The following is a 26,002-nucleotide window of genomic DNA, read 5'->3' as shown; positions in this document are numbered from 1 at the left end:
TGAAGTCAGGAAAGTTAGTAAAGATTAATCATCTAAGGCTCACACAACATAGCATTGAGATAAATCCAGAGAATGAATTTCAGTGCTGAACTAGATGGTGCAATTATAATCCAATGAAAAGCTAAGGAGAACACAAGTAGAAAATCAACACATTGGGAACTGATTTCTATAGACTGATGACAATATAATTGGAATTGTTTGAGTGACTCCATTCCCAGTGCAACGTCTTGTATCAAAAAAGTCAGAAAATCAGGGCTGCCGTGGCAACTCTATCTCCACTACTGTGTTTGTTACTACTAGCACACTGCAGCAAGATCTTACATTACTCTGAATTTTTGTATCAATAGTGCACCTGTAAATAATTAATGCTACATTCTAATAACATTTAAAATGGAATTGAATGAGAGAATACAGAAAAAAGCATGGGGCAGCATTCCCCCCTGCCATTGGTGGGGGGAGGGTGGGGTGGGGGGCGGTGAGAGCAGTTGTGCGGGAGCGGGCGGGCTCCTGATCGGCACCCCCAGTCAGGGGCACGCCGCCATTTGATGTGGTCGGGCCAATTAAGGCCCGCCCAGTGTGATGTCCGCCTTGAAGTGCTATGCGCTCTCTGTGTGGGGTGGGGGGGGGGGGAGAAATTCCCTAAGCAGGTCTATGCGCTCTTTCGCGCACGAGCAAAAGAGCCCACAGATCTCCCTGAGGCAAAGTCCTGCTTCAGGGAGATCGCTTCAACTTTAAAAACTGTGCTGAATGGAGAAAAAAAAAATTGGCATGTCCCCTCATGTGACACTGTCACATGAGCTGGGACAAGTCAATGATTTTTATTTATAAATTTAATTAACATTTTTAAAACCCTCATGAATCCTCATCCTGCCCGTGGACGAGGTTTCATGTTTTTTCAGAAGCCCACCTGGGCTCCCAGCCTGACCGCCAACCTTAAGGTTGGACGGGCAGGTCCATTGATTACATCAATTACTTTATTAATGGCCTTTAGTGGCCGTTGACAGGTTGGCGGGTACACAGCTGATTCGGCTCTACGCCCGCTGACCTGAAAATGTAAATGATGCGGGGTGATGTCGGGACGCCCGCCTAACGTCACTCCGCGTCATTTTACGTGTAGGCGAGCGGGATCCGCCCCCGCTCACCAACCTAAAAATTCACCGCATGGAAATGCAGTAAGAGTACATCACTCCAGTTGAGAAACTAACACCAGTACACATATGATAACCAACAGGTTTCCTTCTGTAATTTCTAATCATCTATGTACTTCTCAGGGGTGTAATATCCTTCTTACTACTGAATATTAAGGTAAACATTATATTAAAAAAAGCTTAATAGCCGCATCTATTGACAGTCAGGGCAATTTTAAGCTGATCAGCCCATCGGAAACTGACGAGATGGTGTACAATGCTCCATATCCTTGCCCTCTATATCTCTGTAACCGCTTCCAGCCCTACAACCCTCCAAAATCTTAGAGCTTCACTAATCCTGGCTACTTGAACATTCACAATTTTAATCACATGACCACTGGCAATCAGGCCTTCAGCTGCTTAGGCCTAAGCTCTGGAATTCTCCCCCTAAACCCCTCTGTTTCTTTCTCTTTCTTTAAAGAGAAACCTCTCACTTTGACCAAACTTTTGGTCATCTGTTCTAATATCTCCTTATGTGGCTCAGTATCAATATATTGTTTAACTACATTTTTGTGAAGCATCTTAGGGTGCTTTACTACATTAAAGCATTAAAGGCACTATATGTTCCTATGTTCTTATATAATACAAGTTAATGTTGTTTTATTTAGCATCTGCTAGATTTTACTCACTATTGAAGTCAATAATAGTAATATTGGACAGGGTATAAAACAGGCATCCCACCTGATCCCATGGGCTATCTGTTAAGTTAGGTTAAAATTGAAATTCAGAAACAGCTCTCTTGCGAACCAACGCCCTATATGAAAATGGGAAAATGTCCCCATTTTTGCCACAGATTAATGAAAAAATTATTAGACCACAATTTTTCCATAAGAAATTAAAAAAGATTGTAATTTTTGTGCAATCTTTTGCTTTCTATGACATGCTGGACAGTTGCTGGACTGCAACTTATTGATGTCAAGGTCATGCCCCATTGCACTTGCTCAAAAATGCATATCATGGACCTATATTTTAGGCTGATTTGGTGTCATCAGCTTTTGGTTAATGATCAGAAAACAGAGGGCAGAATTTTGCCCTTGGCATGCGGGCTTGGCGGGGGCGGTCGGGAAGCCGATCGTTGCCTATTGGCACCGCACCGCGATTTCACGCTGGTGGGCCAATTAAGGCCCGACCAACGTGATATGTGAGTGGCAGCGCTGAGCGCTGCCTCTGTGGGCAGGAGGAGGAGGGTAAACGGGCCTAGCTCAACCTTCACACATGCGAGTGAGAGAGCGCTTCAATCTCCCTGAGGTACGGAGCTGCCTCAGGGAGATGAAGAGCTGTTTATAAAAACTAATGAAGAAAATAAAAATGTCATAAAACATGTCCCCTCATGTGACTCTGTCACATGAGCAGGGACATGTTTTTAATTCAAGTGTAAAATTTTTATTGTATTTTTATTTGCTTTAGGCAACCTCATCCCGCCCATGGATGAGGTTTCCTAAAAAGCTCAAAGGCAGCTTTGCGTTCTCGCCTGCCCACCAACCATAAAGTTGGGCCGGCAGAGTAAATTTGAATTTAATTACTTTTTAACGGCCTTAATAGGCCTTTTAATTGTCGGTGGGTGCGCTGCCAGTTCTGGTGCGCGCCCGCTGAACAAAATATCGCGGGACTATGCGATGACATCGGGAAGCTCAAGTGATGTCATCACAAGTCACTTTACGCTTGGCTGGATTGGTCGCGCACCCAAAAAAATTCTGGCCAGACAATAGGGATAAATAAGTCACATCTGCATTGGCAGATTGTCATTATTGGAGTGTCACAAGCATCAGTGCTTGGGCCTTAGCTGTGCACAATCTAAATGAATGACTTAGATATGGGACCAAGTGTAATACATCAAGTTTTCTGATGATACAAAGCTAAGTGGGACAAAGAAAGGGGCTGCTAAGGGATACAAGGAATATGAACGTGAGTACTTTGGTAAGATGAATAGAAAAACAAAATATTTTGTAAATGTTGGCATTCAGAAGGACTTGGATGTCTTCATACATGAATCATAAAAAGTTAATATACAGGTGCAGCAAGCAATTAAGAAGGCAAATAGCATGATAATATTTATTGCAAGGGGGTTGGAGTATAAGAGTAAGGAAGTCTTGCTGCAATTACATAGGTCTTTGTTGATCGAATACTGTATACAGTTTTGGTCTCCTTACCTAAGGAAAAAAATATTTGCTTTTAGGCGGTTCAACAAAGGTTACAAGATTAATTGCTAGGATGAGAGAGTTGTCCTATGAGAAGAGTTTGAGTAGACTAGGCCAGAGTTTAGAACAATGTAAGGTGATCTGATTGAAACCCATAAGTCTCTTAGTTTATTTGACAAGATAGATTGATGTTTCCCCTGACTGAAGAGTCTAGAACTTGGGGTCTCAGGATAAGGGATTGGCCATTTAGGATTGAGATAAGGGGAGGAATTTTCCGTGCCCGCTGGCATCGGGCATGTTCGGTGGCGTGAGCTAACAATATGGTGAGAAGGCCAAAAATCAGTTTCACAACGTCATGAAACCAGTTTGCGATCGTCCACTCAGCCCATCGATGGCAGGCCACTTTTCACCCCATCGGACACTGGGAACCTCAATGTAATACATCTGCATATCATTATAAGGTCAGACGCCAGAATTATCCTCTCACGCTGGATCATCCGCCCACGTCGGTGGGATTGCATGCCAACGTGTTTCACAACTGCACATAAGTGACGTGCACCTGGTAGCTGCACTTCGCTCAGGGCTTTCAGGTTTGTTTGCCTATCTTGCTTCGGGCAGGACTCGCAGTCATCAGTACCAAGCTTCACAGACAGCACTACATAATTTTTAGGGGGGCTTATGGGAGCAGGTCTTTACCCACCAGACTAGCGATAAGGTGGGGATGGCTTTGTACTGCTGCAGGAATAAGGCTTGCTTGGGGAAGGGGTGAAGTGGCCTCAGGGAAGGGAAGAGGCTGCAGGGTAAGGGGTGTACTGAGAAAGGGGGTTATCCCATGGTTTGTGTGTGGGCACAAGTTGATCTGGGCAAGTGGCCTCAAGATGGTGAGGGCTGAGAAAGAAGTTTCCAGAGCAGAAAAGGCCAGGTGGAGATGTGAGAGAGTGTGTGAAAGAGTGAGTGGTGATGACCCTTGAGCTGGCAGTGAGTGAGATGCCAGTGATTGTGTGATGGGCTTGACTGTGTGAGTTTAGAGTGATGAGATGGTTGCCTTTCCCCGGCGGCACGGATGAGATCATTCATCCTCTATCTGCATTTGATGGCCAACCTTTTCTGTGCAGCACTGGCACCGATCACTGCTGCCATCACCTATCAAGCCAGAGTGGTAATGTTGCTGTCCCTCCTGCAGCCAGAGCAGGGGCAGGGACACCATGGTGGGCCTTCATAGCATTCAAAAGGCGCTCGAGGATTGTGTCATTAAACCTGGGGGCTGCAGTCGTCTTGCCTTTCGGGGCCATGTCTTATTTTGCAACACTCCTGGGTTGGAAACACAGAGGTGTGTGCGCGACTGTACTTTAAATGTGGCACCCGGTGTGAAGAAGCGGCAAGGTGATGGTGTGGGGGGGGCAAATCGAAACCAGCCTGCAAGTGAAACTGTGTGTTTCCCAGGGATGCATAATTAATGCGGCAGGTTAGGGACAATACGGCAGGAGAAGCCGCAATTGCAGCCAGTGGGTAAAACATTGTTTGACCTGCCCGCTACCGCACTTGGTGCAAATCTAGGATGATTCTACCCAAGGAAGAGTTTCTTCAGATGTGAATTTTTATTATTCTCTACCACAGAAGGCTATGGGTACCTAGTTATTGAATATATTCAAGATTGAGATTGATAGATTTCTGGATACTTAGGGAATCAAAGAATATGGCGGTAATGCAGGAAGGTGAAGTTGAGGTTGAAGATCAGCTATGATCTTAGTGAATGGCAGAGCAGGCTCGAGGGGCCATTTGGCCTTCTTCATCTCCTATTTATTATCTTCTTAAAGGTTATGTCAGCATTTAAAAAAAATTTAGTTGCTTTTACTAGCTATCCAGCTTGGCATGTATTTTGCAGCTGGCATTTGAAACATGCTAAGTTGGCAGTTGAAGCAAGATGAGCTGATTGCCTAAGGTATACTGAATTTGTAATTGAAGGAAGGTAGGTGGACAATGTTCTTATTCTTTGCTGCTATGACTGGAATGCTTCTGCATTGTGAATGTTAAGAGAGATTGACGAAATGTACTTGCTGGATCTGGGTCAGAGAGGGGGTGCAGTTTTCTAGCTTGTAAGGAAGCCCCAATCATGGCAGGTGGGTGTCACAAACACCGGGATGGGGGGCCCTGAGGGTCCCATGGTTCTCTAAAGAGAATAAAAGATAAATGCTGGGACAGTCATGAGGCAATTGCGCCTTTATTTTATTTGAAATCTGTTCCTGTTGTCTCAGTTCCAATAACAACCCTAGGACACTACATCATAAGTTTAGATTTCACCTTAAAGAATCTGAGTTCCTGAGCAGCCAGGTATCCAGGTACTTACAGAGAGGATTAATCAACACTGAGAGGGTGTTTATAAAGAAAGAAGCGGGTGATTTTGTACCTCATGCCTTTTCAAACTGAAAGAATAAATGGATTATGTCATCTTGAAATCACGAACAGGGTTATTTTTCAGTAGATGCCCACACTAATTCATTAGACGTTTATGATGTATGTCAATAACTGACTCTTCATGATCATATATGGCAATACAACATCACCATGCAGGTTACCAGAAGGAAAATAACTACCCACAGTAATTCTAGGGGAGAAAAGCAACAAGTGAGCAACAATTTTATGGTCCAATTTTAAATAAAATTTCTGGATGGAAAATTGTGAAAGGCATATTCTCTAGCTTTCAGGTGTACCTCCAGTAGGTAGGGCTTTCTGTTGGTAGGGCAAAAAAAAGTACTTCCTGTGGTATAAACATTTCACTTCTATTTCAGTCTACTGAAATAACATAGGGAATTCTAAAATGTAAAGGGTACCACGTACGTTAGCAGCACTGAATTCAGCTAGAAAATATTCTCCTCTTTCAATTGTATCTGTAAGGTAGAATTGAAATAAAACATAAATGAAAGCAATATCAGTGGAACTTCAAACATTTGTGAGAATTATATATAGCAAGTGGCACTGATAACAATGCACAACTTATTTTCTTTATGAGTTTAAAAGATTCCCATAAGTTATAAAGATCTTTGACATGGCTGAAACAACATCAATAATACATCACTGGTATGCTGCGGATTATATCTAAACAAAGACAGTGAGCTACTGCCCTTCTCACAAACATGAAAGACCCATTACTCATGAGCACGAGAGCCATGAGTGAGTTATGATGGTTTTTCACAAGTGAAGGTGTAGTTGGAAATACTGAAGCATCCTACAGAAATAAAACAAAACTGGAATTCTAATCCAGTTTTTAAAGATTTGTAGAATGGGGTACATTGCCACTAATTCAGATTAAATGTTAACCATATATTAGTATTTCAAATTATACTGTAACAATAAATAAAAACAGAATGCATTCTCTTCATTCCAATGTCTCCACATGATGTTGACAGATGATTTCCTTATGGTGGTGTCTTTTCAGGCATTCTTTCTCAAACAGGTCTCAGAACTTATCTATCAGCCTGGAATTTAACCTAGAAGCATGTTCTGTCTATGGGCAGGGGTGGTGCTATTGCGAGATCAGGAAACCTGGAAGTACTGATTTCCCAAATGCCCTGAATTTAAATACTGTTTCTACACAGTGTGGTTTTCTGTGGGGTTTCTGTCCTCATGCAACCTGATTGATAGGCTGGAGGCCTGTTACATGAAACTTGATTTTTAGGGCCAAAGCCTATGAGACCAGAAAATTGGGCGAGTGGGGATTGCAGGATCCAGGATTCAGGGGCTGATCTGGATCAAGGTGAGTGTGGAGGTGGCGAATGGGGGGGAAAGTTTTCTGGCTTGTAAGGGAGTCCCAAATCATGGTGGATGGGTGGGTCTTCAACACAGGGACAGCGGACACCCCCCACGCCCCCAACCCCAGGTGGTGGGGGGGTCTCATGATTCTATAGTGAGTCTGACGATGGTCATGGAGGGGCAGGGAGCAGGCAGATCATGGCAGAGGAATGGGGATGTGGTTTACATAGAAGCTTGTTGAGCCTGCAAGAAAAACTCTCTTCTGGCACACAAGCCATGCTGTTAAAGCACTTAAGTCACGGATTCAGCCCTACTGGCCTCCTTGAAGCTGTCAAGTTTCCTGATGCCAGGGGAAGCGGGCCGCCTATGATTAAAAATTATACGACTATTAGAATGATGGCATGGAGCCTCATTATAGTATTTAAATGACCAACCTGTTCCTTTTAAGCAGCTGGTTGCCCATCCCTCATCTAGTCTTGGCTAAAACTGGAAATGAGCAGGTTCAAGGAAGTTTTTGTTCCTGTTCCAGATGTTTTGCTTCAATCATAATCTGTGACTCGACCCCCACCCCATCCGTTTTCAAGAGTTAAAATTCAGCATGGCATGTTTAGCTGTTTCTACACAGTGTGGTATTAAGCTGATACAGTAAAATAAGAGAAACATTACACTAAGGTTAAATGGCTTAGTTCTGAAGTGCTTAGTTCTGAAGAGTGTGGAAATCAGAGAAACAACAAGGAAAGCTGCAGATTTAACATCAAGCATGATGGCAGTAGATGCTTCAATTAACATCAGCGCCTGTGTCCTAGGGAAGGAAATCAGTCACCACCCCTTCTTCTTTACATGACTGCTAATCTGTGACCTCTCCTGTTATATGTGTATTGATGTCAGTTCAGTATGGGATTAGCAATAACTGCCAAAACCCATTGTTTAGTCACACAGATGAAATTGGCCATTGGATAAAGTGTTTGTGGCCTATGGAACAGATGTTGGTGCCTTAAGGATAGGAGAAAAAAATAAATCACAACAAAGTGTCCAATATTGGCACTAAAGGGATTAGATAGCATTATGATTCCACACAGATTTTGTTACTGTTTAGCAATCATGTCTTCCATTATAGATTTTACAGTTGGCAAAAAAAGGAATTGCAATAGAAATATCAAAAGCTGACATACCAATGCTCTGACCATCATCCCAGAAAAGACGACCTTTAGCAGCTTGATTATCGTCCAAGGCAACAATTAGTCCCAGGAAGTTCTTTCGGCTGTAAAATTACTTATTTAAGTTAAAACAGAATTTTTTGAACTTTTCATGTGCATATTCTTCAAGATCAACAACCAGCAGACAGATTAGCTTCTTACAAAATGTGTTCCTGTATTTATCACAGAATTGAAAATGTTAGATTAAGCATCTTAACACAGCAAGAACTCCACCCAAATTTATACTTCACTGGAATGTTCCTGCACTCATTCCTCTCCATCCTGCTTTTTCCTGATCTTCACATCTCAGGGCCTGAATCCACTCACTTTCAAACAAACAAATAGTATCTGCCAGTATTTCTTCAACTAACTTGATTCCTGCTTACACCAACCTGCACCTGTCAAACAGTTTTGATTTTTAGAGAGATAAGAGATAAATTATCCAACTCTGTGTAATGAATATTTTTCATTGCCATTGCATGTTGGAATTTTAGTGTTGCTCAAAATGCACTCTCTGTTGGTGGGCCACCTCGGCTGAGAGTGCGACGTTGGAAAATTATTTCTATAAAAGACATTTTTCCATTGGGTATCTAGTTTTTTTTTTTAAGAATCAATTTAATTATAATGTAAAATACACATTTACCTGTAATATGTAGTACTTGCTGGCTCTTGCCAGGGAATAATATAACCTCCTCTGATGTGAAGATTGATATGATCGAGTGGTGTCGGCATATGAGTCCACTTACGTCTTTGAGGGATGCTTTTGGCCTATATAAAACAAGCATTGCTAATAAAGAATGCTATTTCTCTGTTCAAGTTGCTAATTACAATTATAATGAATACCACTCTTGTCAGTTCTTTCTACTGATTTGTTGAACAAATCGAGTTACAAGGATGCAAACCAGTTCTTTTAATTTCTAGGTTGTTCACAAATATCTTTCCAGTTGAGTGACTGGCATAAAAGGATTGTTGTATCTGTAAAGTAAAAACTAATTTTAATTTTACTGACCTTGGGCAAATAATCAGCAACCAAATCAATCAAGAATTGTCCACCAACAGATAGTGATATAAAAGATGTTGGTTGGGGGGGCGGAGGTGGAGAGGGTAGGAGCGTGAAACTGATCAACACCTGTAGTCTTAAATTGGGCTGATGGGGAAGCACTTCTTTTATTCATTCAAGGGATGTGAGCTTCACTGGCTGGGCCAGCATTTATTGCCCATCTCTAATTACCCTTGAGAAGGTGGTGGTGAGCTGCTTTCTTTAACCACTGCAGTCCATGTGGTGCAGGTACACCCACAGGGCTGAGTTTGCCTTTGTTGTTTCCAGTGCCTAGGTTGATGCCAGGTGGTCCGTCTGGTTTCATTCCTTTGTGACTTTTCAGTGGCTTGCTAGGCCATTTCAGAGGGCGTTTCAGTGTCAATCACAACCATGGAGTCACATGTAGGCCAGACCAGGTAAGAACGGCAGAATTCCTTTCCTAAAGGGCATTAGTGAACTAGATGTGTTTTTATGACAACTCACAATGGTCATTAATTCCAGATTTTAATTGAATTCAAATTTCACCACCTGCCATGGTGGGATTTGAACCCAGGTCCCCAGAATATTACCTGGGTCTCTGGATTACTAGTCCAGCGACAATACCACTATGTCATAGCCTACCCTAATTTGTGTTAACTTGCTGTCTTCCCACTTTGTGTTATGTTGTTGACTAATTTCAATTTCTTGATTTCATTAAAGCTGTGAATGAAGGCATAATAACTCATGACTGACAAAGTTATTAAAAAAAATTATTGTGATGTGTACATATGATAAAATAACATCTGGGGAAATAGATGGGACATGGTTTAGCACACTTTGCTTTCAACTCTGGGACTGCAGAATAAAATAAAATGAGCTTGAGCAGACTAATCCAAAGCATAAAACTACCCATAACATAAAAACTACCCATAACAAAAATGCTACATCTCTGCATTAAATTGCATTTACAATTGCAAATGCAATTTACTGCAGAGATGCAGCATTTTTGAGATAGAAATCAGGAATGGGACTATACATTTAATTTCAAGATACTAAATGGTATGGAGGAACAGAGAGAACTAAGGATTCAAATATGTAATTCCCTGAAAGTGAAAGTAAATAAAGCAATAAAAGAGCCAGTAGCATATTGCACAAGAATACAAATATAATAAAAAAAATTGTGCAAGGCAATGGCCAGACCATACTTGAAATATGTGCGCTGTTTTAGACACCTGATTATAGAAAGGGCATTGAAGGCATAGAGGGCCACATAGTTCACCAAGCATAGGAAGTTGTAGTAATGAGGAGACATTTAGGCCTGAATTTTCATGCAGATGGAGAGGCTCTCCATCTTTGCAAAAATGGCACCAGAGGCCCGAATCTGGAACAGTTTCACTGGGGGGGGATCAGGGGCAGGTTGAACTCTGGATATGTTAAGGTACAGGTGCCTTCAGTCTGATCTGATTTTGCAAGGAGAGTGGGTGTAATACAACTTGCGGACATTAGACTTGGTAGAAGGAGGTCTAAACGTATCGTAGTTCTTTGGAGAGCTAGGGTACCCTTTTGGATATGGTCCAGGGATACCTTTGGGAGGTCAGGTGCCCTTTGAAAGAGGTCAGGTGTCCTTTGGCACTGTTAAAATTAGATATGAATGTTTGTAAAAGTGGATAAACTTATTGGAACTGTCAAGAAATTTAAACCTCCTGGCCTTTAAATATTTGAAAAAAAACTCTGCAGTGTTGAAAAAAATCAGTGCTTATTATTTAACTCTGCCTGTTGACATTCACACTCCTCTAGCTCCCCCTCTTCTTCCCACTTACCCCACACTCCCAGTTTCTGCTCCACACTGCCTGATCCATTTCCCTCCCTCAGCCATCCCCCCCCACACCCTGTACCACCCACATCCCCACACCCATGGTTCCTCCTCATCCCAGCCCCATAGTCCCACTGATTTGTGGGACTCAAGAGCTGAGGTGGAGGGGGGACTGGGGGGAGGGGTGGTGGGTGCCAGTGGGTGTGGAAGCTGGAGGGGTGGTGGGGAAAACTGAAATTAAAGCTAAATCAAATAAAAAATTGCAAAGAATCCAGAGTCACTTCCTGTCATGGAGTTGAACACATACATCAAGTGGTGTGTCTTCAGCTCATGATTTCTAAAGGGGCCATTGCTTCACTGGTACTGCAATGCACCTGTAGGCCTCTACACTCACTTTGTCATTAGATCCATACTGTAGCCGGGAGAGCAATTTCCCTCTGTAAGTCTATGGAAAAGGTAACAAATGCCTTTGCTTTTCTGCTGCCTGCAAGATCCAAGTTATTAACAATTTTTAACCTGGAAGGAATGCTTAAAATACACTTGTCTACCTGAACTGAAGTTTAAGTAAAATTATTGGTAAAGAACATCAATAAAATTTGGTAAGGTTTTGATTCTCAAGAATTAATAGGATTTCTGTAAAATTTTGATAATTTCAAAAAATATACATTTATTGCAAGGGCAGGGTGGAGTATACAGGTAGGGAAATCTTGCTTCAACTCTACAGGGCGTTGGTGAGACCACACTAGAGTGTTGTGTATAGTTTTGGTCTCCTTATTATACAGGGATATACTTGCATTGGAAGCAGTTCAGAGAAGGTTCACTGGGCTGATTCATGGGATGATGGGATTGTCTCAAGAGGAAAAGTTGAGCCTATACTCATTGGAGTTTAGAAGGAGAGGTGAAATATTTAAATTTGGAGGGGACTTGACAGAGTATATAAAAAAAGGATGTTTCCTCTTGTGGGGAAATATAAAATTCAGGGGCACAGTTTAAGACTGAGATGAGGGGATTTTTTTTCTCTCAGAGGATTCTTAATATTTGGAATTCTCTTTCTCAGAGAGCAGTGGAGGTTGGGTCATTGAATATATTCAAGGCTGACTTAGATAGATTTTTGATCTAAAAGCGAGTTAAGGGTTATGGATGGCAGGAATGAAAGTGGAGTTGAGGCCACAATCAGATCAGCCATGATCTTATTTAATGGTGATGCAGGCTCCAGGGGTCGAATGGCCTGCTCTTGCCCCTATTTTTATGAGCTTTTGATCTTATGATCCATTTAAGAGAATTATTTAAAAATAAAACAAAAACTGCATGGGAGAATATATATATCACGAAGAAACAACATGGCCACAGTTTAAGAATGATTGTGGTCTCACTGAACTATTATTACCCACTGGATTGATTTCAGCCTAATTATCATGGGTCTTCAGTACTGTGACTGTAATATTACTGCTTTGCTTTAAGGTTTAAAATGACTACCTTTCTGCATAATTTACATATTGTACAATAAAATACTTTGAGGTTTTATGGTCCAAACTCTTGAAGCATTTCCCTAATACGTTATTTTATCCCTTCATATATTGAGCATAATTTGAAATAACTTACTGTAAACCAATCATACCAGCGAGAGTCAGGGACATAAGCACGGACAGTAGTCACCCCCTGAAACGAAGAGTATGTTTGTGAAATGTTACTTGTATTTATAATCAATGACAGTCAATAGGGAACTGTGCAATAAAACAAATATGGGCCCCTACCTCCTCCAGTGCAGGACTAATCATCATTGCTCCACCCCAAAGGAACTGTCGATCAATATCCCATGTTTTTTTATCTTTAAAAAACCTTCATAAGAATCAAAACAAAACCTTGAATGAGTTCAAGAATGAAGCAATTTTTAATCGGTGCACTTTGGATCATTTTAATATACTTACTCGTGAAGTAATGGTCTTATCACTGTACTGCCATGATGGTGAGCTTCATACATCAATGTGTAGAGAAATGGCAGCAATTTGTAACGTATACGAAGAATATTCCTTGTGATATTCTGGAAAGTCTTATTCCAGGCCACGGGATCCTGTCTCTGAAAAATGAAAATGTGATAATTAAACTGGGTGTACGATTCAACCAAAACTACATTCGTTCACTGTTCACCTAAACATTTCCTTGAAAAAACTTGAAACATTCTGCTGCAATGAATCTTGTTTTCTTCTACAATCATGTGAGAAAAAAATATTGTTCTGAAAAATCCTGCATAGCTATTTTGTGTGATGTTTGATTGTACAGATACAAGACATGAAAATAACATAAAAATTACAATCAGGTGATCTTGGAAACAGGTCGCTAAAAATGTAGGGCTGAATTTCCATGGGGGTTCTCTTGCTTGTTTGTTATAGTTTCAACGGAAGAGCTGGCATAAAAGGTCACTGAACAAGCAGGGAAAATGCCAATGCTTTCAATGGCTCTTCATCACAAAGTTTAATGGACAAGTGGGAAAACCAATGGAAAACCAGTTCCTAATGTATCCCTATAGTGGGGTATTTGGTTATAAAATAGAATATCTTATTTATCAGAAGAAATAAAGGAATTGCATTTATATAGTGATCCTCACATTCTCAGGATATCACAGAATACGTCGCAATTGATGAGGTACTTTTGAAATGGAGTCACCTGTTATGTAGATAAACAGGACAGCAAATTTGTTCACAGTAAGGATACTAAGAGAAACTTCGCTGCTTTTGAATATTGCCTTTTGATCTTTTACATTAGGGAAGACTTGGTCCTGGTTGAACATTTCATCTTAAAAATTACATCTGACAGTGCAACAGCATTTTCAGTAATGAGACTTTGCTAATTCCTCCACCCCACCCACCCAAACCTCCTTAAAAGATGTTAACTCCTGCTAGGTCAGCGACCACACTCGAACATCTCACCCAAGGGACCACAAGGACACCCAACATGGGGAGCAGGGGGCTGCTGGGGCACCATAGCTGAGCGCATTACTCTTCATACCTATTGCAATTGGAAAATACATATATATGAACATTCCCATTGCTTCCTAAATCCCATTGGCTGAGGTCAGCTAACTCAGCCCTAAGTGATTATGGTGAAGGATATTTTGCTCTGCCTTGAATATGCATATTGTTCATGACCTCAATATTTCTATTCTATTTAAAAAAAAAGTCAAACAGGATTTTCTGCCGGATGTGCAGACCCCAAAGTCAGGCCCATATGGGAGTCTGAAGCCCGTCCATGTCATCGGTACACTCACCTGAGCAATCTTCAGTGAGGCAGCCTCCTAATTGGCCTTGTAGTATGAGAGTACTCAGGGCTGAAAGGGTTACTCCGTGGGACTGGAGAAACAGTATCTCCCACACAATGATGAGAGAGTCACATGACTCTTATGCCTTAGACTGAATAATACCTATAGTCTTGTACATCTGTAAATAGTTGTGTTCTTATAATAAACCAATTATTGTTCAGGCAGATCTATGGACAAAATTTTCTGTTTGGCAGGCGGGCGGAGCAGGGATGGCTGTAGGCGGGTGCGGACCCAATCGGCGTCTGAGATTGTGAGCAGGCATTCTATCTTAGTGTGATTGATCAGCAGTAGCGGGGACAGGAGGCACTGGAGGCCTGATATGGTTCACTGTGGTTGGGGTGCAGCGTGCACAGGCAGAGTCCATGTGCAAATTGCCGCAATGAATGGTCTTCTCTGTTTTTCAGGAGAAAAATGCTCTCAATGTATCTAAGCATTTGCAGACTGGAGGCGGCCAGGCCCAGCTCATGATTTTAAGCCGCTTCGAGCAGGATGCCCTGGAGCTTGAGAGGTGCCATGCGCCCAGGTCTACTGGTGTCAGTGAGGCTGGGGTGGAATGGCCATGTATTTGAGGTCAACAGTGACATACGCTCTGTCTTCCCACCATCCATAGCACTGATGATTGTTTGATTCGTTATTGTTGCAACATTGCTCATTCACAGACTGATAGAGTCAGACGTGTGGGTCACAGACAAAGGTTCCTTGGCCCTTCGAAGATGCGCGTGTCAAGCACCTTCCAAAGTCGCCTTATCCCATTTCCGACCACTATCCACATGGCCTTGTACGCCATGGCATCGCAACTGCACATCCAAATACTTATTTCATGTTAGGAGGGTCTCTGCGTCCACCACCCTTTCAGGCAGTGTGTCTCACATTACTGTGTGCTATGGTGTAGCCCTTAGATAGCTGAACAATTGATTTTTTCTCTGCCTCTCAGCCTTCTATGGTGCTCTTTCAACTGTTTTACCAAAGTCTTTAGTTTTGGCGCCTTTTTTCAGGTCGGACTTGCAGCCTTTTGTTTTAAAGCTGATTTTCGGAGGTTTCTGGGCTCTTCACTGCTGCCACCACGTTGCATGTTGGTTGCAACTGGCCAAGGAATGGTTGTAGAGACATAGGGCAGAATTTTGTGCTTGATGTGTGGGGGATGGGCCCTGTACGTCAGCGTGTAAAATAATGCGTGGTGACGTTGGGCGAGCATCCTGACGTCATCGCGATATTTCACTGGACGGGCGTGCAATGAAGTTCGACGTGCGCTCGCCATTAATTAATGGGCTAGTTAAGGCTCTTAAATTGGCAAATTCCATTACTGCAACAGAAGTTTAAAAATTCCAGGCAATCCTCCTATGAGCATCAAACAGCTATGGGTTCCAAATTCACCTTGCCAGACTGATTTGGGCGCATGGAAGGGCTAGATCAGACACCGAATTGGTAACTAAGGAGGAAAGGATTTTTAAGATTCAGAATTGCACCCAGATTAAATAATAAGTCAGAGGCCGAACAAGTCAATACATTATTGTACTCTATTGGAGCAATTGCTGACGATGTGACAGCAAGACAAGACATTAATGAAACATCACACAAATTCAAAGAGGTCCAAAAAGCTTTTGATAAGTATTTTAATTTATGGAATAATATGACATTAGAAGGAGCTAAGTTTGACAAAAAGATCCAGAAAACTGGTGAACCAGTAGCTACCTTTATCAGTAACCTGTATCGACTGGCTGAAGGTTCTGAACATGTCATATTAAATCTGAGCTGATATGAGGTCACATCATAATTGCAGTAACTGATGATGCACTTTTTGACTTACTGCAATCCAAAGATGACAATTTTGGAGAAGGCAATACAGTTAGTCAGACAATCAGAGGTCTGTCAGCAAATGCTAAGAGGGGAAGATTAAGCCATAGCTCAGAAACCCCCAATGACGGTGCAGCTTATTAAACAAAAGAATGCCAAAGACACTCCGGGGCAATAAAAAACCTCATGGAATAAAAGCTGAAGATGCTTCAGCTATGCCAGCACTGTGGAGCCTAAAAGCCCTACAGACATGAACAGTGTCTTGCAAGCACTGCAGAATGCCTTCATTGTAAAAGGTTTGGACACTTGGAAAGATGTGCAGAACTAAAATTTCTAAATGTACAGAGGATCACAAAAGTATCTTCCCACACAAGGCTATTAGTGAAACAGAGGAGTCTCACCAAAAAGAGGAACAACAATGTTTCCTAGGCAAGACTGAAGATGCAAGGTACACTTTCTGGGATGTGGACATGTGTGTTAATAGACACAACACAATTTCAAATTGGATAGAGGAGCAAGCATAATAGCACTGTCTGATAAAGAACCGTGGTTAGTAAAACAATGCCTGAAGCCACCAACAACCTAGTTATACAGCCCAGGAGGAATCATGCTCCAGGTCAAAGGCATGTTGCAAGCAATGCTCCAATAAAAAAACAAACAGATATGAGAAACATCATATGTGCTTCACGGCCAGGAATTCTCTCTTGAGTCAACTTCAATCTCATCCAGAAGGTTGAGGAAATCAATCCACAATTGATTCTGGGTCTGACTTCAAAAAGGATTTTCCAAAACTACTCACTGGTCTTGAATGACTGAAGACTGAGTACATCATAATGCTGAGGAAAGATGCTAACACAGAGGAAGAAACTGCATCCATTCATAAAACAGGTACAATTGCAACTTGCTGAGATGACCAAGATTGGAGTCATCTCCCCCATCACTAAGCCGACAGATTGGTGCTGTGAAACGGTTTCAGGTCCTAAACTAAACTTCATGTCTGTGTCAACCTGACTCAGCACAACAAGGCTGTGGTGAGGGAATTCACACACTGTTCTCAAAACTCGGTGCCAACAGCAGCTTTTGGGAGGTGCTGTTTGATAAAAAATCAAAATTATTGACAACCTTTATTACCCCATTCGGCAGATTTCGCTTTAATCGTTTGCCATTTGGCAAAAACTCAGCACCCAAAATTTTTCCATGAACGTCTACCATCTGACAAGGCCCGAAAGGCGTAATCTGCAATATGGACGTCATCCACGGAGCAACTGCCGAAGAACACAGCCTGAGTCTTAAATCGGTCTTGAGCTGCTTGCAGGAAGCAGGACCAATGCTTCATGATAAGTATGAATTCTAAAACTTCTGTTTGATTTTTAGGCCACATTGCGAGCAGCAAGGGCAAAATGACAGACCCACAAAAAACAAGGGCCATCAGTGAATTTCCGAATCCATCATCCATTCCAGATCTTCAATGGTTCCTGGGTATGGTAAATCAACTAGCAAAATTCCTGTGCAAGTCATGGAGCCCTTGAGAAACCTATTGAAGAAGGCCCAAGCGTGGTGTTGGATGCATGCCAGGAGCAAGCATTCTGACAGACTAAAGACATGCTGCTCTCACCAGATATCATAGCTCACTATGATCTGACCCTACTGACCAAAATCGCAGCTGATGCCTCATCTACAGGATCAGGAGCAGTCCTGTTTCAAAGCAACAGAATGGGCGCCGTAGACCAGATTATTACGCAACTCAGGCGCTATCTGACACAAAAAATGAGGTATGTAGTTATATAGAAAGAGCTCTCAGTCATGTGGGCTTGTGAGAAATTCTCCGACTTTATCATCGGACTGAAAGTAGTCAATGAGACAGACCACAAACCATTAGTCTCATTACTGGATGAAAAGGAACTCGCCAAAATGCTTCCCGGAATCCAGAGATTCTGTTTGCGGTTAATACGCTTCACTTACGAGACAGTGCATGTCCAGGGTAAGCTACAAATGACTGCGGACTCAGCCCACAACACAGGATGTTAATCTAGTCAACAAGGTCAAGTCCTATTTCCAGCGTGTGGCAACATAATTGCCAGCGAGCTCCACAAAGCCCAACAAATATGTCAAGAACTGATGCAGGATGAGGACTGCATCTGCATTCATCTGCATACAAGGTTGGCCACAGCAGTGCCCCGGTGGAATGGTAATGAAAATGTACTTTGAACAGCAGGATCACTTCACCATGATTGATGATCTGCTTGTGTACGATGAGTGGTTGGTAATGCCTGTCTCACTCCGACCAGAGATTCTAGAAAGAATCCACAAGGGCCACATGTGCATCACCAAATGCAGAGTATGAGCCCAGTCTGTGGTGTGGTGGCCGGGAATATCAAGAGCAATTGAAGAGATGATTTCATAGTGCTAGGTGTGCATGCTGGATGAGCCTGTCCAAAGGGAGCCCCTTATCCCCACTCCAATTCCCTACCAGACCATGAGAACATCTGGGAATAGATCTACTTATGTACAGCAAATCCTTCATCATTGTCGACTACTTCTCCAGGTGGATCTAGGTAAAACGTTGATACACTATGGCCAGGAAGTCAGTTGTTAGATCATTGAAAGAAGAACTTGAAACTCATGACATTCCAGACCAGGTGGTGTCTGACAATGGCCCACAATTTGCTAATGGCTACTTCACCCATTTCACTGAGAACTATGGATTCCCACAACACACCAGTTCCCTAAAGTATTCCCAATCCAACAGTGAGCTGGAAAAGGACATTTCACCATTAAAGCCCTCTTGAAGAAGAATGAGGATTTTCCAATGTACTCTTAGCATACAGGTCTACTCCGCAGCTATGTAGTTTGGCACCGTCTAAACTGCTGATGGGCAGAAAGCTTTGTACTCAACTTCCTATGCTATCCAAGAAATTAATCCCAGGGTTAGTAGTCTGGGACTATCAGAAAGTTAAAGACTGAGAACAGTCCTACAGAAAACAAGCTCCCACTTACAATTGGAAGTAATGCATCAGAAACTGGCCCAAGCTGAACAAATGAGACAAGCTCCGGATAAGAGACCAAGGCAGAGGTGGCATCATTATCCAAAGGGATGACAATCAACAGTAGTCTTACTTGATACACACCCCAGAAGACACGATAAAAAGGAACAGGAGAAATCTTATCATCATCCCTCAAAGGGAACCTTCCATTATACACTTGGGAGAACCAGTTGTTGAGAATCAAAGTGACAATTCAGCAGATACTGCAACTCTTCACCAAGGCCAAGCAAGTCAAAGCAAAGAAGTCCAAGGGGAGACTACTGATCTTCTAAGGCTCACAAGGACACGATCAGGAAGAGTCATGAAACCGCCAGACCGATTAAACCTATGAAGTCAGAGACTTGGGGGGAGAAGGAGTAGTATATACATATGAGTGCAAACATACCTCGGCTTTCTCTCAGATTATGCTATGATCAACAAACATATCATTCTATCCCTGAACCTGTGAGCAGATGGCCAGGGTATACTATGTGCATCACTATAAATTAATACTAATATTTAAAAAATAATATTTTGAATCAAACATTTGTCATGGTTTTCATCGACAGGCATTTGTTCAGTAATTTATTTTTTTTTAGAAAAGTCTACAATCCAGTACTTCAATATGAGGATTTAAGTCATGTGATTTATTCAGTTTTAAAACCATTTGAACTACTGCAAGGTTTGCTTATTATAAAAGGCAAATGTATATTACACTAAAATTATTTCAGTTAAACAGAATATTAAAGGAAACTATTTTAACTCTAATGTAAGTTTCATCAACATGCAAACTTTAGACATGAGCCTGTATATGCTTATCTATGTTTTCTTTCCAAAGCCTTCATAATGTAATTAACAGAGCATTCATTCACCAAAATATGTTATTTTACTGACAAAGCAAAGTGAGAGGCAGGTAAACAAATTTTTGTCTTGTTTCTTGGTGGTTTTGCTCCTCAAATTATTTGCGTTTTCTTTCTGGTTGCCATGGATTTTAGAAATCCTGGAATGTGAGTCATCTGAGCTAACCCACCTATTTTGCTAAGGTAGGAAAATGTGCTGTACTAAATGCAATATTATTACCGTTAACATGAAAGCACATTTCCTTTTATTAATAGTGCATAAGTGCCAGGTAATGGCCATCTCCAACAAGAGGGAATCTAGCTATCGCCCTTGACGTTCAATGGCATTACCACTGCTGAATCCCCCACTATCAACATCCTGGGGGTTACCGTTGAACCAAAAACTGAACTGGACTAGCCATAAAAATATTGTGGCTATTGGTCAGTGGCTAGGAATCCTGCAGCGAGTAACTCACCTTCTGATTCCCCAAAGCCTGTCCACCATTGACAAGGCACAAGTTAGGAGTGTGATGAAATACTGCCCACTTGCCTGGATGAGTGCAGCTCCAACAACACTCAAGAAACTTGACACCGTCCAGGACAAAGCAGCCCGCTTGATTGGCACTCCTTCCACAAACATTCACTCTCTCCACTACCGATGCACATTAGCAGCAGTGTGAACCATCTACAAGATGCAGTGCAGAAACTCACCAGTTCTCCTTAGACAGCACTTTCCAAACCCACGACCACTATTATCTAGAAGGAAAAGGACAGCAGATGCATGGGAACAACATCGCCTGGAAGTTCCCTTGCTAGCCAATCACCATTCTGACTTGGAAATATGTCGCAGTTCCTTCACTATCACTGGGTCAAAATCCTGGAATTCCCTCCCTAACGGCACCATGGATGTACTTACGCCACTTGGATTACAGCGGTTCAAGAAGCCAGCTCATCTGCACCTTCTCAAGGGCAATTAGAGATGGGCAATAATTGCTGACATAGCCAGCGATGCCCACATCCCATGAATGAATAAAACAAAATATAAGTTTTTATTACACAACTAAAGAGGTGTTTCTAAATTGACTATTCATCTAAAAATGCACACTGTGTTCTTCATCCATTTCAGGAGCCTGGTTGTTAAGAAATATTTTAAATGATTTGGCAGTGATTTTAAGTTGTATCTTAACCTGTCAATGGGGCTGGCACCATTTTGAAAGGGGCTTCTTGTTGGGGCCGTGGGTGAGTTTAATGTGCAAACCAGGGTTGGAACTGGTTAGAGCATGCACACCAGGCATATTCTGGTAAGTTCCACAAATAATAAATCTGAAGAGAACCAGCAATGCAAATTTTGACATTATTGAAACAGAAATGCTTGTCGGGACAGCAGAAAATATCCTAGGCTGAAGGATTCCACTGGCCAACACATCCCACTGGTTGGCACAGTCCACCACTCCGTGCACTCCATTGGCCATCACATTCCAACTAACAGCACACTTCACCATTCACCACACTCCACCAATCATCTCAGTTCACCGATCACTGCTCTCCGTTGGTCAGCACATTTCACCAATCACCACACTCCAACAATCGCCACACTCCACAGTCAGGTGGCTCAACCAATCATCATGCCCCAGCAGTTGGTGCAAACAACTCACCACACTCCACCAATTGCTGCAACTCCATTATTGTTCCTCAACAACAGGCCATTTTTCCATTAGCAACATTCTAATGAACGCCCATAATTTACAACTGTTCCATACAAAGGAAGCGGACTAATTTTAACAAGTCTTTCTTCCTAGGGTTCAAGTTGCCCTCCTTTTTCATCTTGTCACACACTTTGTTCACAATATTAGAAGCTGAATCATGATCTAAAAATCCCAAGATGGATATTTTACTTGACTTGTTAGTGTTGCATTCAGTGGTAACAGGAATTGGTGGAAATGTTTCATATTAATCAATCAGTACCACCAATTCAATTCTCTAGGTGCCAGGCTAATTTCAAAACAGAAAGTTAATTTTCTACCTCAAATTCTGAGAAAATGAATTACATTATGAAGAGATTTAAAGATTTATTTTTGCATATATAATTTTGCTTATAATATCCTAATTTTGCTTAAGTCCTTAATACGTGTTGCGATTTCTTCAGATGTAGTCACTGTCAAAGTGAAGGCACCTACTGCTGACCCCAAAGAAAGCTGCCCACCAAGATCCAGTAATCTCTGTGGCATGGATTTCCTCTTTCACAATGTTAAGTGTAATTCTGGCATCAGTTATAGAGGATCTCTGGCATCCAGCAACAGTGATGTCATCAAACAGGCTAAGCAGCCAATCACATTGAATATTTCTTACAGACAGCAAACCAAGGAGTAAAGTAGACTGATTACCCTTCACCTTTTAATCATTTAGCAGAGAGTGAAATGCATATTCGGTCATATACATTGGACTATGGTAGAAGCTGAAATATCATAAATGAATTTTAAAAATAAAAACTTATTTTAAAAATCCACAGGATTTTTTTCCTCATAATGTAGAAACTTGACATTCTGCAATTCTAAATCTTGTTTTACAGCGCCAGACACATTGTTCAACAGTAATTATGATGCAGTATGTCACTGAAAACCCAGTTACACCGTGTAACTTTATAAAGGGTTTTTACAGTAAATCTAACAGTGTAGAAAATGGAAGTTCATGTCAAATTAAGTGACTTCTAAGATTGCCATCTGCAAAGGTTTCAGCGCATCCCGTGGAGAAGTGGGGAATCACTAACAACATCTAGATTTCGGCGTTCAACTGCATTTATACAAAGTTGCTGTCAGTTTTACAGGTAATTACAGTGATTGCTGAAAAGTTTGCCAGCATGACAACTGCAAAATTCGAGCCAAGTTACTGCCTCGACACAGTGCAGAGAGGAAGGTCAAGTATGGAGCACAGCTTGCTCGTAACAAAACACATTCAGCTGAATTATTGAAAGGTAACTCTGGTGAACTCTGTAATGGGTCTGTGATCCTCTCCACCCAATTTTCAACTCTACTGTCTCACCTGGTTATATATGACACCCAGCCACCACAGACAAATATCTACCATGCCATAACTCCAAATGATTATTTCTCAGTAAAGGCAAGTTTTAGTTCAAGCAATTGTCATATTTTCCCACTGTATTTCTTAATGCATCTTGCATTGGTATTTACATATTACCTCCGTTTTTTCTATTTGCTATTATTACCCTTCACTCCATCAGTACACTTTCTATTTTTCTCAATGCTTTATTATTTGTTCGTCCCTTTTCTCCCTCTAAGGTCAATCACCTTATCCTTCCCTTCTGGCCTTTCTATTCTTAGCTGGTTTCTGTTATTTCCACCCTTTCCTTTTCTATTCTTTAAGTCTACTTATCTATAATAACATCTTTAGAGGCTTAACCTTCAGAGTTTCTGGTCTGCCTTGCTATTCACTACCCCCAAATCACAGCTTAAATCCACCCCCACTATTGAATTAACCTTCTTCACAAAGATATTGATTCCATTCTGCTTCAAGTGAAAACTGTTCAATTTACTCTCAAGTTCTAATAAATTAAAATCTGGCTGTAAGCAGAGCTAAGTTGATTGTGCTTAAGTTTTAATCTAAACCAAAAAGAAATGGGAGTCATTTGTTGATGACCCTGTTTCATTGCTGATTTAAGTAATTAAAATTATCATGAGACTATGCCTCTTTATTTTAGAAAGTATGACTTTTCAACTTTTAGTTGACTGAAAAGTTTACAGTTTGAAATGGGACAGAACAAGCTACTTAAAAATGCAAGGCCACCTTCCAAAGTAAAGGTGAAAAAGCAAGCATGACACCCTCAGGGGCGTGTGAAGAGATGGACATTTCCTATAATTCAAAGACCTATCGAAACTCATCACTGTCTGAGGAAGATACATTAAAATGAAAAGTGCTGGATATTGAAACAATGGCTGCCACATACAGAGCCACCCAAAACCCCTTGGAAATACAAAATAGGTGAAGTGTAACTGGCCAGTCTGCAGCCACTACAGAGAGATTGCCAGTAACCCAGTTAGTTGCAAGAAAGTTTTCTGCAAAAGAGACAGGCTGAAAGCTCTCTCTCTCACTGTCTCTCTCTCTCAGAACAAGTGTATTAACTAGTTCGGAAGGCAACTTTACTAGAAATCTCCCAGTGAACTGAGGTCTCGAAATAATTGCAACATCTTCTACATCTGACCACATCCACAAAACTAGCTAATCCAAATTGGCCACAATGTTTAAAAATCTACACCTCAAGGACAACCAAAGGACACGTAACCATATATTCGTTTAACTTTTTTTCTTATTGGACTCTACTTTCCTTATTTCTGATGCCTATATATATATATGTCTGTGTATGTTATGTCACTTTTTATTATTTTTTCCCCTCGGGTTTGTGGTTAATAAATTTGGTCTTTGTTTAATTCATGAAAATTTTGTTTGGTTGGCTCTTTATTGCTCACAGCTTAAATAGTTAAATATAATCTGATTTGGAAAAGGCAAATCCTCATGAAAAAGAAACTTAAACCTTTGTTGTGACTAACCGAGGAGGTTGAATAGAGGGCAGCCAGTTCACCCCTTCTCATCTGATCATAACAAAATAAAAACACAATTAAAAAGATATCTTACTGCTGTTTACATGGCTAACTTTTAAATGAGAGTGTCGTACCATAAACATCTCATCACAACATCCATATATCAATGATTGACAAGGGACGTTGAGCATGTCGAATTTGCAACTTGGTTTAGCTTTGGCTAACTTTAAAGGCAAAAGTTCATGTTATATATTAGCCCAGAATTTGGGTGAATATAAATGCGAAGGTATTAAGTTCGCCATTATAATGGAGGAAATCTGACAGCAGCATTCAGAATACACTCATGCGCAGTTAAATGTGGAAATCGAGAAGATTCTGCCAAATATACCTTGCTTCTCCTCATATGCATTGTTGCAGTTTTTGCCAAAAGACTCGGCATTGAAATGACTGCAGCGGTGCAAACTTATGGTATTTGCATGTCAGTTCAATGCTGAAAACAAGATAGGACTGTCACATTTAGGAGTAGGTACTGAATGGCATTATAAGTGATAATTACGACTGAACTACTCACAGGCGATGAAAAATTAATTTTAAAAGTGTGGAATCAGATTCCTTCAGAAGAATGTTGGAGTGGGAGATTTTTAGAAATATATTATTGTTTAACTTTTTCTGGCTGTCTCTTTTCTCTCCCTTTCTTAATCCCATCCGGATCTCTAATCTTTATTTTGCTTTCTGTACAACACTTAAATCTAGGTTATATTTCATATTTTATACTTTGGGGTTTGGATGCTGCATGTCTCAATGAGGATACTTCATTCGGATTGGTTGAAGAGCCTTGCTTTTGCTTGCCTTGTTCACAGGTGCCACAGATTTCCTATACAGGGCATTATGCTGGAAAAGACAACGAATTAGAGGAAATCCTCGGCAGGAGCTGAGCAGAGCATGTACTGCACATTCAATGCTTAGTTTCTCAAGGTCCACGTTCACCTAAACAACAGTTCTCATAGGGACCACTGGAAACCACCAATGAAAAGGGAAACAAAATGTTATTTTATATAGCTTAATGTGGAGCCAAGACGAGAAAGAATAACTCCACACCCTCCCGTCCAAGCTACTTTGCATCTAGACACATGAATTTTCAAGGGCCCCAATTGAGCGGCATTTTAGAATAAATGGATTAATGTTGCTCTTAGTGCAGCAGAGGAGTTTCATGTGATCACATCAGTGTTGTCACTAAAATGTCACTTACGTCCTAAATGTCCTTTACAAAGGTAAAAGAAGAATAAGCACTGCAAAAACGAAACAGCTGTTAAGCATTTTATCCTGATCAATACAATTTTAAAAATCAGCCTTTTGGGGCTATCCAGGTTCACTT

At 41.3% G+C, this 26,002-nt stretch overlaps 1 protein-coding gene across 12 annotated transcripts in view; it reads right to left on the bottom strand.

The window, feature by feature from the left end:
- si (sucrase-isomaltase (alpha-glucosidase)) overlaps positions 1–26,002 on the bottom strand; it is a 243,278-nt gene that overhangs the window by 5,344 nt on the left and 211,932 nt on the right. For all 12 annotated transcript variants that reach the window (XM_041216425.1, XM_041216411.1, XM_041216418.1 and 9 more), the window contains 6 exons: positions 13,031–13,179; positions 12,857–12,941; positions 12,705–12,761; positions 8,915–9,039; positions 8,248–8,336; positions 6,164–6,213 (listed from right to left, as the gene is read on the bottom strand). In XM_041216425.1, coding sequence (XP_041072359.1) covers positions 6,164–6,213; positions 8,248–8,336; positions 8,915–9,039; positions 12,705–12,761; positions 12,857–12,941; positions 13,031–13,179 — 555 coding nt within the window. The remainder of the gene's footprint in view (positions 1–6,163; positions 6,214–8,247; positions 8,337–8,914; positions 9,040–12,704; positions 12,762–12,856; positions 12,942–13,030; positions 13,180–26,002) is intronic.

The sequence above is a fragment of the Carcharodon carcharias genome, chromosome 2 (assembly GCF_017639515.1).
Source record: "Carcharodon carcharias isolate sCarCar2 chromosome 2, sCarCar2.pri, whole genome shotgun sequence".
Classification (NCBI taxonomy): Eukaryota; Metazoa; Chordata; class Chondrichthyes; order Lamniformes; family Lamnidae; genus Carcharodon; species Carcharodon carcharias.
The sequence above is the reverse complement of the archived record's forward strand: the minus strand, read 5'-3'. Positions and strand labels throughout refer to the sequence as shown.